Source organism: Schistocerca cancellata, chromosome 1 (assembly GCF_023864275.1).
Source record: "Schistocerca cancellata isolate TAMUIC-IGC-003103 chromosome 1, iqSchCanc2.1, whole genome shotgun sequence".
NCBI classification, from domain to species: domain Eukaryota; kingdom Metazoa; phylum Arthropoda; class Insecta; order Orthoptera; family Acrididae; genus Schistocerca; species Schistocerca cancellata.
Genome location: NC_064626.1, coordinates 763,117,255 through 763,130,624, shown reverse-complemented (window position 1 = coordinate 763,130,624; position 13,370 = coordinate 763,117,255). Strand labels below are relative to the sequence as shown.

Sequence of the window (13,370 nt, the reverse complement as noted above, 5' to 3'; positions counted from 1 at the left end):
TTCTCATGTCAGTACAGAAGCCAATTCAATACATGTTCAGATAAAAACAGCAGTGTTCTTAGGTCCCATGGTAACCACAGCCTCAGAAATCACAACATATTCAGAAGAAACAGCCAAATATTTGTGACAAGCAAGATGTGAATTTGACATCTGTAATATTAGGATGATGGCAGCTAACAGAAATAAGAACAATTTCTATAATGTCTTCATGCAATAGTGCCATCAGTATCTTAGGCGGGAAGGTTTTAAAAGTGGACATAATTTTTTTAAATTTCAATATTATGTCACCTTTCCTGAATTTCAGAGCCATCAGTCTTTTTTTCTGTTTTAAGCTCGTCTTAAGGTATTGTCAGCTTAAAAATAAACTATATTCAGTTTGCGGCATTACAGTTTATTTTGAGAACTTCTCTGGTGTCCCCTTTCATCCCACTATATGACGTATTGGGGCGGTGAATAAAATATCATGGTAAGTTATATTATGTCCTTAATTCACCACATTTGTGGGGTAAAAAGGGACAAACACTACTCATAAAAATGTATGTGATGTTGCTTAAATTAAAAATTTTACAACTACATAAATAAGTACCTTATACTGATGAACATCATATGGATGAAACATTAAGTCACATTTTCTTCCAAATTTGTGACTATTATTTAAAGATCACAAAAAGTGTCCCCTTTCATCCCATTCTATCATATACATTTTTATTACTAATTTTTTTCAGAGTAAACTGCAGCAGAATTTAATTTCCAGTTCGTACACCGCAATCAAAAGAACCCACCAAATGCAGGTTAGAGTGTTGTTTCATGAATGTCATGTATCTCATGCAATAACGCACCCCAACTATGGCTTGTCAGAAATTTGCAGATGCAGTTATGTAATTGATTCATTTTATGCTCCCCACTGACTGGGAAAATACTGGAGTCCCATTTGGAACTGAGGACTCTTGCAAAACCTGTAGTACCTTACTTCGTTGTATCTACTGTGTAACAACCTGTACATGCCATGAGGCTCATTTCACCGATGAAAGGATGGTTGTTCTATATGTAAGACTAATATGTAGGACCACACACATCATATTAAATTAATATTTTGTTTCAGTGGGAATAACCTACAAAGATAGAACAGTTTTTTCATCACTGGTGCTGAAGAAAAAAATTACTTTCATTAACCAACTGTGAAACAACATTTACTCCATTCCATAATGTCCTTCACACAGGAGTTCATGAAACTTTGAAACAGGAAAATTTAAGCAGTAGTGTTGTATAAAGAATTGCCTGAACATCACAACATGGTACAAACAACATATTTCGAGCAGTTAAAAATCAGGCCTTACTTTCTGTTATATGTAAATGGAAATTAAACCTGGACGTATGGAAATATCCAACATTGCCAACTAGAGAAAATGGGAAAAATTAGTGATGGCACTTTGTCAACAGCAGAAAAGGTAGTTAATTTTCTAACAGAGAATGGAGAAAACAACCAGTAGACTCTGAAACAATCACTCTGGGTAGTTTACAACTGTGAAAAAAATCTAAATTACAATTACTGGCCTACAATTTGGTCACTCTCAAATATTAGCCCTTTTCAACAGGAATACAGTATCACACTCAATGAACAGAAGAGGACTGTGAAAGTAAGGGTTTGAGAGAGAACTGCATTCCTTATGTCAAAATATGAAGAAAAGTATACACCAACAAAGATCTGGAAATTCTTACTTTCTGACATAAACAGAATAGTCAATTATGATTACTGTCTCATTTGCATGTGCATCTCAACTACCGTTTCAAATTCATTACAGTGATCTATGAACAGGAAACATTATAATGCATCCACTGTCATCTAGGCAAGCACAATGGTTTTGTCTCTCAAACATATGACAAACAGTGGTCAAGAGGCACCAGTCTCAATGAAGAGAACATTATTACCAGTGTTGTGGATGAGTACACACAAGTCAGCACTAGGTGACTGGGCACACACATGAATGTTTCACACTTTACTGATAGGAGACTGTTTCAAGACTGCCTACTCCACTTAGAGCAGGTACAAGCTCGGTCATCTCCTGATCTTCATGCAAAAACAACATCCTTCCAATCTCTCCTGTGGCAATGTGGAAGGAATCCTAGGTTTTCAACCTTGCTGCTAAGGTCAGAGGGGCAACTTCAAAAATAGATAAAACTAAACTCCTGCAGAACAGCAAGAAGGTCCAAAGGTACTAACTGGCCGTCATGTCATCCTCAGCCCACAGGCATCACTGGATGTGGACATGGAGGGACATGTGGTCAGCACACTGCTCTCCCAGTCATATGTCAGTTTACGAGACAAGAGTCGCTACTTCTCAATCAAGCAGCTCCTCAGCTTGCCTCACAAGGTTTGAATGCACCCCGCTTGCCAACAGTGCTCAGCAGACAGCATGGTCATCCATCCTACTGCTAGCCCAGCCCGACATGATTAACTTCGGTGATCTGACGGGAACCAGTGTTAGCACTGCAGCAACGCCATGGGCTCAAAAACAGAAGGGATATGAGATTATTATAATTAGCATTGTGGGCACAATTATATCCCTATTAATCAATGTGTGATGCTTCACACCATGGATTTTCTTCATTAACAACTGGGGGCTGCCACTATTTGTAGTGGCTAGTTGGGAGTCCCTGCAATAACAAACCGGCTAGCAGGAGCAAACAACAAACTTTTCTTGTTTAACACATTGCCTGATTACTTTAACAACATACTATTAGCAGGACACCAATGATACAATTCACACATTATTGTGTTCCTTTACATTTCAAAAAGGATACTAAAGTGCATCTTAATGCATTTATTCTGTGGGAAGAGGTGGCCCATTTGCTTTGTCTCTATACTCTCTTGGTAAATCAATTCAATCCCTTTTTTGTGAGGGATATCAAATTAAGATTTGCAAACCCTGACAACTACGAAGTATCTCTTCTTGCATCCCATGTTGCAGCTTGTGACACATTATGTGTAGTGTATTCAATTATGTTCAGAACTCACTCGTAGTGCTATGCTGAAACTTGTGTTAAGAAGGTGGAAGGCAGACACTTTTAATGTTTTGTGCAAGACGATGTGGGCAGCCATTCAAAAAATGCAGAAATTGACAAGCGTGTTTATGAAACAAAGAATTTCCATATCCAAGTGGATATGACCTTTTCTTCTTATTTTTATGCAAAGAAACCAATACCTAAGTACTGCCCAGTCACAGATTTTGATACACATTGTATGTAGCTCAGAACAGCAAACACACAACTGTCCCTCAAATCTTTGGCAAAGCTGTATAGATACAAGATATGACTTAATGATTTAATCTTGATCATGTTGAGCACCATAGCTGACACTAACACTGATGATTAATGAAAATCACCTCAGTTGTATTATTAAATGTTCACTGTGTTATGACCAGTTTCATTTTGTGATCAGGACATGACATGAATTGCATGGTTGTCATATGTAATGCTAAAAACCAAATCCAGAAACACTGGTGATAAAGATTCTGTTAACTACCTGGCAGAAGTATAGTGAGCAGAGACAGCACGTGTACAGTAAAATGCCTGACAATGTTGAACAAATGAAACCGGTCTTAGGTGATTTGTCACAAAAACAATGGTCACAATGGAATTCTTTGCCAGTTGTATGAACCTTTTAACTAAAATATTTTTCAAAATAAACATCGTATATTATGCTCTAACAGCTCTGTTATCTACATCCAGCATGTGTGTTCAAAATGAGAAGAAACTATAACTACTGTAAATTTATTCAGTTCCTTCCATTTTCTCTAAAACCACTTCTTATAGTTATAAAAATATGGATTATCTACAACAACTGAAATCTTATCATTTTATATTTGCCATGGTACATAACAACAGTAAACATATATATCACCAGATGAAATTTTTCCGTAAGTTAATGCTCCAAGAATGGCATGCATAAAATCAAATATCACAGCTGGGCAGACTGCAAGAGGTTACCTGAAATGCACCTGTTTCCAAGAAATCTTAAAAATAGTTTTTTTGGTACTACACAATAAATGAACTGTTACCAGAACCACATTTACAGAACTGTTACACATTTACCAATCGGGAAAATCTGCTCATGGTACAACACACTCAATAGAGAGGAAATAAAATTTATGATACCTTTAGGTTCAACCAAAAATATACATTTGTGCACTTATAAAATGTAGATAAAAATAATTCCTTAGTTTTTTTTACCACAGGTAATTTCAAGATGGACTAACTGTAGGAAACAATTTCTTACAAATATTGGATGATAGGCCACCAAGTTTTTACAACTGAAAGTGTATAAATTAATTAATTTCTAATATTTTGAAGACATCACACACAAATGGGCCTTTCATAAAATTTGTGGAAATTATTACAATACTGCCATTCAACAAGTTTATCACTTCACAACATTATTTTGTCAAGGTAATACAAGTGTCAAATAAAATTTAAAATCTGACAAGAGAAATAAAATTTAGTTTGAAAGAGCACCATTCACAACCTTTAACCTGCCACAAGATTGTTGTTACTGTCACAGAAGGGGGCCATGAGTGATGTGAAATGTTATAATTTCTAGTCAGCTCAGCTTCAAGAAAAACATGAAAAATTATGACTGAACAGCATTTGCTGCAGTATATTTTCTAATTTTGAACTGACATTAATTCAAAATGTTACCTTGACAAGCACTTAGGAAAATGTTTCCATCTTGAGAGAAGGTACCGCAAAATGCCTTGCTCTGATATGTTGCAACAGTTCTCATCCTGTTAGGAAGATATGAATTTGCAATCCTGCAGCGGTCTCCTCTTGTGAAGGCCTCTGAGCCAGGCATACCACGCTGCAGAGTATAGGACATTACTACATTAAATACAAATTCTAAAAATATATTAAAAGCAAAAAGTCTCAGATGTCACAGTAATTCTTATGACACCTATTTTGCAGATCTAATCCAAATGTTTGATCACTTTTATAACGATTTAACATATACACACAGTATCCAAACATCACCCGCAGTAGAAGGCTCACTATCTGTTACAGATCATACATGAAATTTCTACATTTTAACGAATAATATGTAATGAAACAGTTGCCTGATGCTTTCATGGATATCTACATATGAAATGGGTGCATGAATGAAAAAAACATCTACTGTCACTTCTGTTAAGAATCTGTTGATATCAGGTTGTTGTTATAGATGACTGAAAACTGTAGCAACTTTAGGTTTCGATGCAGGTAAATTAAAGTTTACTGTAATGTGTATGCAGTTATGTGAAGCTTTATATCAACTGCAGCTAAATAAAGGCATTAATTATAATGAAATTTTAAACAATCAGTTTATAAAAGATACTTCTTTACCAGTTTATGGAGAAGTGCCGTTCTCCAGAAGGTTACACCTATTGTATTTATTGTGAGTATCAACAGTAAGGTGCATACAGCAAAATGCTTTGGTCCTAAGAAAATAAACAATAAGTAATACAAGCAATAAGTAACATAATATTGTATTACTTATTGCTCCTCTATTTTCTTAGGACCATGGCATTTTGCTGTATGAATCTTGTTGTTCATACTGTCACATAATGTGACAGGCACAACTTTCGGAAGAAGATCACTATGTGCCTGAAATGGTACGAAAATTAAATTTCTTTTATGCAATTGTTTGGTTATTATTTTGTTATATGCAACTACAGTTGCTGAGACTGGATAAAATAATAAAGACCTTATTTGTATACACAGTGACTCAATTTATTATAAACCAAAATAAATGAAACAATAACAATGCACAAGTCCACTAGGCCAGCACTAGCTGGGCACACAGATCAATTTCTTTTTTGAAAGATTAGTCCTGTAGTGAAAAACAACTTCTCCTAGTCGCTATTAGATTTTTCCTTAACAGCAACAAAAACAAATAACAATGACAGTTCTATCCAGTCATAAAACATTGCGCAACATTTTGCTTCAAGGACCAGTGGAGAGGGTGTAGGAGCAAGTTTGTGGTTCTGGAGTCTTCAGCAAGGGGCCTTCATGAGTGCAGTGGTGAAGAGTAAAACTGTGCTTGTTTCAAAGAACATCTTACAACAGGGACCAATCCGAATGAATGTGAGCATATTCAAGAGGCTGTAGCTTGCTCTGTCCAACCATCCAGATTTAGATTTTCCTAAGTAGTTTCAGGCAAATGCCAGTACATTTCCTTCATCAAGGCCACAGCTAACCACCTGTCCTATCTTCATAAAGCATAGTTACACACTGAAGTGACAAAGAAATTGGTATAGGCATGCGTATTCAAATATGGAGATATGCGAACGGGTAGACAACAGCACTGCAGTTGGCAATGCCTATATAAGACAACAAGTATCTGGCACAGTCGTTAGATCAGTTACTGCTGCTACAATGACAGGTTATCAAGATGTAAGTGTGTTTGGACATGGTGTTATAGTTGGCGCACGAGTGCTGGGACACAGCATCTCTGAGGTAGTAATGAAGTGGGGATTTTCCCATATGACCTTTTCATGAGTGTACTGTGAATATCAGGAATCCAGTAAAATATCAGATCTCCAACATCGCTGCAGCAGGAAAAAGACCTGCAAGAATGGGACCAATATGACTGGAGAGAATTGTTCCACATGACAGAAGTGCAACCCTTTCGCAAATTGCTGCAGATTTCAATGATGGGCCATCAACATGCGTCAGCATTCGAATCTTTCAAGGAAATATCACTGATATGGGCTTTTGGGGCACCCTTGATGACTGCATGACACAAAGCTTTATGCCTCGCCTGGGTGTGTCAACACCAATATTGGAATGTTGATGCCTGGTCAGACGAGTCTCGTTTCAAAATTATACCGAGCAGATGGACATATTCAGGTATGGAGGCAACCTCATGAATCCATGGACCCTGCATGTCAGCAGGGGACTGTTCAAGCTGGTGGAGACTGTGATTGTGTGGGGCGTGTGCAGTTGGAGTGATATGGAACCCCTGACATGTCTAAATAAGGCTGACAGGTGACAGGTACATAAGCATCCTGTCTGATCACCAGCATCCATTCATGTCCATTGTGCATTCTGACTGACTTGGGGAATTCCAGCAGGGCTATGCAACACCCCATGCATCCAGAATTTCTACAGAGTGGCTCCAGGAACATTCTTCAGAGTTTAAACACTACCACTGTGCACCAGTCTCCCCAGACAAGAACATTACTGAGCATATCTGGGGTGCCTAGCAATGTGCTGTTCAGAAGAAAGTCATTCTTACAATCCTTTTCACTTTATTTTTCACAATAAGAGCTAAAGGATTTTGAAGGATGAACATTATCTGTTTTTTTTTTTTTTTTTTTTTTTTTGGGTACTTTTACAGACAGGCTACCAATGGTTTGAGTAGGTAAAAAAATGTGCAGAAAATGGAGGCCATGCATGTTTTCTGTCTTTACTTATTATATATTCTTCTTGTCAGGGAAACACATAAAACAAATTACTCGAGATAGTGCGCAAATAGTTGATAGGAGGGTTGACACTTGATTCATAGTCCAGCCTATGAGTAGTTCTGACATGTTGTTCACATGTTGTCAGACCATTGCATGCTAGGATGGTACATTCACTGTTGACATACAATACTTTCTTTTACAAACAGATACGAGGTCTGCTCGAAAAGTTCCGTAACTTTCTCCACAAAATTTTTCTATGCTTATCTTTTACTTATTGTGCATGGTCTTCCCTGAAATACTCTCCTCCACAATTGATACATCACTCCCAACACCATTTCCACTTCCAGAAAGCAGTCTCAGTATGCCTCTTGCTGGACTGCGCAAAACGCTGTCTGCGAATTTTCTTTTATCTTGTCTATCACTGCAAATCTTCATCCTTTCAATGAATTTTTCGACTTTGGAAATATAAAACAAAAGTCCGAAGGGGCCAGGTCTGGAGACTACAGATGATGAGGCAGCAGAGTTGATTTCATTTTTTGTGCAATAATCACACACCAACAGGGGTGAATGTGCAGGTGGGTTATGATGCAAGAGACATGAATTGCCTCGCCACATTTCAGGTCGCTCTCACATTTTCTCACAGATATCACAACATGTCCCGATAGTACCATTGATAACAGTTTGTCCTGAGGCACAAATTCATGGTGAACTTATCTTTCAAAGACAAATAAAACTATCAGCATGAGTTTGATATTTGACCTGATCTGACGAGCTTTTTTGGTCTGGGAGAACCTTTGCCGACCCACTGTGAAGATTGAACCTCAGTCCCAACATCAATACCCACAACTCATCACCAGTTATGATTCTCTTAAGGAACATCTTTTCCACATTTGAACAATCTAAAAGCTCTTCACAGATTTTGAGGTGAATGTGCTTCTGGTCTTCACTCATGAGCAGTGGGACAAACTTGGCAGCAACATGATACATTCCAATATGCTGTGTCAGGATTTCATGACATGATCCAACTGAAATGTTACATTCTTCTGCAACCTCTCCTACAATCAGTACTCAATTGGCACGCACAATTTCATTGATGTTTCTCACATGAGCATCATCTAGAAGTCGAAGGGTTTCTAATACATGGATCATCTTTAAAATCCATCTGGCCATTTTTACACCATGTGAACTATTCGTAACACTGAGTGCGGCTTAAGCACTCATCACCGTAGGCTTCCTGCATCATATAATGTTTTCTTGAGTTTCACAGAAGATTTAACGTAGATATGGTGCTCCTCTAACTCTGCCATCTTGAAATTCGCGAACAGTGTGACACAATGTTCTACTCAATACAACACTGAACAATAACTAACAGAAATACAACAATGAAACTTCTGCGAGTTACACATTAAACAAGGATGCTAATCACACTTCATTCTAACACACCACTGGTACAAAATTATGAATGTTTCGAACAGACGTTGTATACATTGTCTTACGACACTCTGCAAGGACTGTAGAATCAAAATTTTAAATTAATAAATGCAAGTATTATTTTTAATAGATTTTCCTCTTGTTTAATGTTTTCTGATGGATCATCCATGCTTCCATTTGGTTTATACAACATTACCATTCATATTCATGATTTCCTGTAAGATATTGTGCTACTGTTAAAATTAAGGGATAATTCATAAGCAACTGAATGATTTCTAAGGGTTTTACTATTGAAGACACGTGACACTTGACATTATGTGGCAATATCATTTGAAGGGTATTATTATGGAGCCTTTGTACAAACTTTACTGCAGGTAGAGTAATCTCCTGTTATTTGCTGAATGCAGGAATGAAGCCTAAGATTCCTTCTTTCCTCTTTATAACTGTAAAAACAGTTTGACAGTTTTGCACACCACCATTAAACAAAAAATTAGTCTTTTTAAATGATTTACAGGAGACCTAGTCTGTTTACATTATTTAGTAGGTTAGATATAAATGCACACAAAAGCTACGGCATATTTTGGTTGCAAGAAGGTGAGGGCTGATTCTGGTACCATCTGTAGCAATGCAAACAGCAGTCAACTAAGACAGAGGTCAGAAGCCAACCAAGACAGAGTTTCATGTATCTGTGTACACTGGGGCATATATAGAAATTTTGGTACTGCAGGAATGATAGCTATTCACAGCATGAAAGCCTCACTTCCCAAACCAGCTGGCTGATTTCCCTTGACTGATATAGATGACGACACACTTCACATTATCTTGCACACTGAGTATGCAGTAGTTTACAGTATAAATAACATTTGAGTCTCTTACACCTACAATAAAATGCCAAAGCTTCATAAATAAGCTTCATCAATACAAAATATTTTCTATTTCAATGCAGAGAAATTAGCACGAGCACCCCGATATTTTTCCTAGGAACTCCACTTACATTTGTAGTCCCTATTATTAAGCAAAAGCAGCACACTGTTCTGAAAATTATTCATAAACTCTCAGGAAATTTTCAGTCAGAAACAAATGTTAACAGAAACACAGTTTCCTGTTTTTAGAATTTCACTTTGCCACAAATGATGCTGTTTACAGACAAGCAAAAATCTTCATAATGTCATACACTTTTACTTAACCTGGTTCTAAGAAGATACACTTGCCATTGTTTCCCCAATAGGTATTTTGAACATTTGTAGAGATTCAATTATCTGCAAACTTGTACAAACTTGTTCAAATGTCTGAGTGCTTCTTTTCCTTATGCTGTTTATGAACCAAAAAATGGTCATAATTTGTTTTGCTAAATATACTGAACATGATCAGAACCACACACAGTTTTTGTATCAGGATGCTACACCTTACCATAACAACCCATCCACCTTCTACTTGGAGCCAGAACATAGTCAAGAAAGTATCCACGATGCATGCAGTAATGACTTGAGAACAACAAAATGCAGTATCAAATATTCTCAATGCACTTGTTACACTAATTCTTTGGTAAAGTAACACAGAAATAAATAAGTTTTTTTTTTTTTGACAGCGTGCGATTAAGTAAATTTTTGTAGGGCAAGACCTATGGGGAAAGTAGACACCTACCACTGCCAACACTATTCCACTCAATACTGTCTTTTGTTAAAAGTATATTGGACTAGCGTAAGTCTAAAACACATAAAAGGTTACTTTTTAAATAATCAAATGTATTTGTAGTTGGTATATTAAAATAAATAATGAAAATACGAATGACTCTGTGCATGACATTACACACACTTAAAGCACATGTTGCTGTGTCATCCGAACAAGATATAGCCAGGGCAAAAGCATCACAGGAACAAAGATGCAATCTGCTGCCAGTGCCATAGAGACTCATGACTTGTTTGAGTTCCAACAGCGCCATGGGAGGCGCTGAGGATGAGGATATCTACTTCTCCGCGGCCAACTGCCAGCCAAGTACAATACACCAATGACCGGACAACAACGGAAAGAAGCCTACTCGGAAGATAGAAGAGCCACTCCCGCGCCCTTGGCTACAGGTCATCATCTAGGGTTAACTTAAGACAAGGAACGTCGTTCAGTGAACTCTTTTAGAAGTGAACAGATAGTTGTTGTAAATTGAATTTGCTATGTACTGTGAAGTTTACCTACGATTATTTGCACTTGGCCATTAGCCATTAAAGGCCTCTTTTGTGTTATATTACATACAGTTTGAAGACTTAATCATTCAACAGGTCAGAAAGATAAGTAAACCCTTTTAACTTGCTTGTGTGACTTTGTTACTGATTTGTTGGAATGTTGTAGAGCCTTTGTTCTCCTATCCTATTACCTGACCCTGAGTCATAGCTGTGTAATAGTGAGAGGGAGAAATTGTCTTAGCAGTGTACTGCACCAGAAGCCATTTCACAAACTCACCAACTCGACCTCTACAACAGTAGCGACAACGCCTTTTTACTTAAGTAAAATTATGGGACTTAACATAAAACACCAGGTGGTTATAATTAAACTGACTATGTTCCAAGTGTTGCTGTGGAGACTGTATATGTCACAGGATGCTGAAAAATCATACATATGTTCTTTAATTGGACATTCGTAGAGTATGCTGGGGGTAGGGGTGAGGGGGCAGGGAACATGGCTCCATTCCTTGCCACAGGTCAAAATATCACACTCACTGTAAGCAGTCAGAATGTGAAATGTTTCCTGTTTGGATGTCAGTATGCTGTCTGGCACTTTACAACATATGGTTATTTTTTTGTGACGTGACTGTTGGAGTAAAGGGTTAAGGAGGCTGACGTTTCCTGTACAAAATGCAATTGCTATTGAAAAGAAAGACCATGTACTGCTGGTAAGTGAGAGTATTAAAATCCTGGTGGTTAACTGCCGAAGCATCTGCAACAAAGTTCCAGAGACTGAAGTACTCCTAAAAAAAAAGAATGAAGCTCACATAATACTAAGTACAGAAAGTTGTTTGAAACCCGAAATTGATAGTGGTGAGATTTCTGGGGAATGCTTAATTGTGTATCAAAAGGAAAGGCTAATGGGAAGTGGAGGTGGTGTATTTCTCACAGTAGACAGGAAACTGCATGTGAGATTGTTTGGGCAAGACTCAGTATCAGGGACGGGCATAAAACGAGCAACTGGGCCCTTCGATCGCCCAGATTCATCCCCTGATGTAACCAAAAACTTTACAGAAAACCTCAGTTCATGTGTACATAAGTCCCCAATCATACTATAATCATTGGTGGAGATTTTAATTATCCATCAATCAATTGGGAAAGTTACAGTTTTGTTACTGGTGGGCATGACCAGACATCCTGTGAAACATTACTGAATGACTTCTCTGAAAACTGCCTAGAACAGATAATTAGGAACCCTCCATCATGATGGAAATATATTGGATCTAATGACAACAAATAGACCCAGCTTCATTGTAGATGTCCACATCGAAACTATCATACCTTAACGAGGAACTTTAAACTTTCAGCATAGGTCAAGAGGATGTAGAGGAACTATGGATCAAGTTTTAAAAAATAATTGACCACACACTGAATCGATATGTACCCAGTAGAACAGTTCATAATGGGAGGGACCCTCCATGGTTTACAGTTACTGTAAAGAACCTTCTAAAGAAACAGAGATTGCTGCATAATAGCTGTAAACCAAAGTGTAGGGCTATACATAGAGATCCTGGATGAAACGCGCATGGCTGTCAAGAGAGCAATATGTGAAGTCTTCATCGCTACTGTAGCAGAACCCAAGAAAATCTGGTAATATGTAGAGGCTGTTGGTGGCACCAAAGTTAATGTCCAGTCCCTATCAAATGAGACAGGAACTGAAACTGAGAGTAGGAAACCACAAGCTGAAATGCTTAGCTCTAATTTGTCCTAATTTGAACCTCATACCACTGAAATGAGGAGTGAAATAAGTATTAGTGTCAATAGTGTTGAGAAACAGCTGAAATCATTAAAATTGAACAAAGCTCCAGTGCCCAACAGAATCCTTATCAGATTCTACAGCGATTTTGCAGCTGTGATGGCCTCTCTTCTATCTATAATCTATGACAGATCCCTTTAACAGAAAACTGTGCCCAGTAGTTGGAAGAAAGCCCAGGTAACACCATTCTACAAGAACTGGTGATCCACAAACCTGCCGTCCGATATCCTTGACATCAATTTGTTGTAGAATCTTAGAACATATTCTGAGCTAAAACATAATTAGGTATCTTGAAAAGAAAGACCTTCTCCATGCCAACATGCACAGATTCCACTCCATGCCAACATGCACAGATTCCAAAAACATTAATCATGTGAAACTCCACTCATACCTTTCCCACATGACATACCGAAAGCCTTGGATCAAAGCAATCATATAGATACAGTATTTCTTGATTTGCGAAAAATATTTGACTCAGTGCCACATCTATTATTTTTGCCAGAAGCTCAATCAGATGGGGTATTAAATGAA

The 13,370-nt window shown here is 37.6% G+C and overlaps 1 protein-coding gene across 4 annotated transcripts in view; it reads right to left on the bottom strand.

Moving 5' to 3' along the window:
* LOC126186777 (DDB1- and CUL4-associated factor 11) overlaps positions 1 to 13,370 on the bottom strand; it is a 111,051-nt gene that overhangs the window by 38,871 nt on the left and 58,810 nt on the right. For all 4 annotated transcript variants that reach the window (XM_049928241.1, XM_049928242.1, XM_049928239.1 and 1 more), the window contains one exon: positions 4,696 to 4,855. In XM_049928241.1, the coding sequence (XP_049784198.1) occupies positions 4,696 to 4,855 (160 nt within the window). The remainder of the gene's footprint in view (positions 1 to 4,695; positions 4,856 to 13,370) is intronic.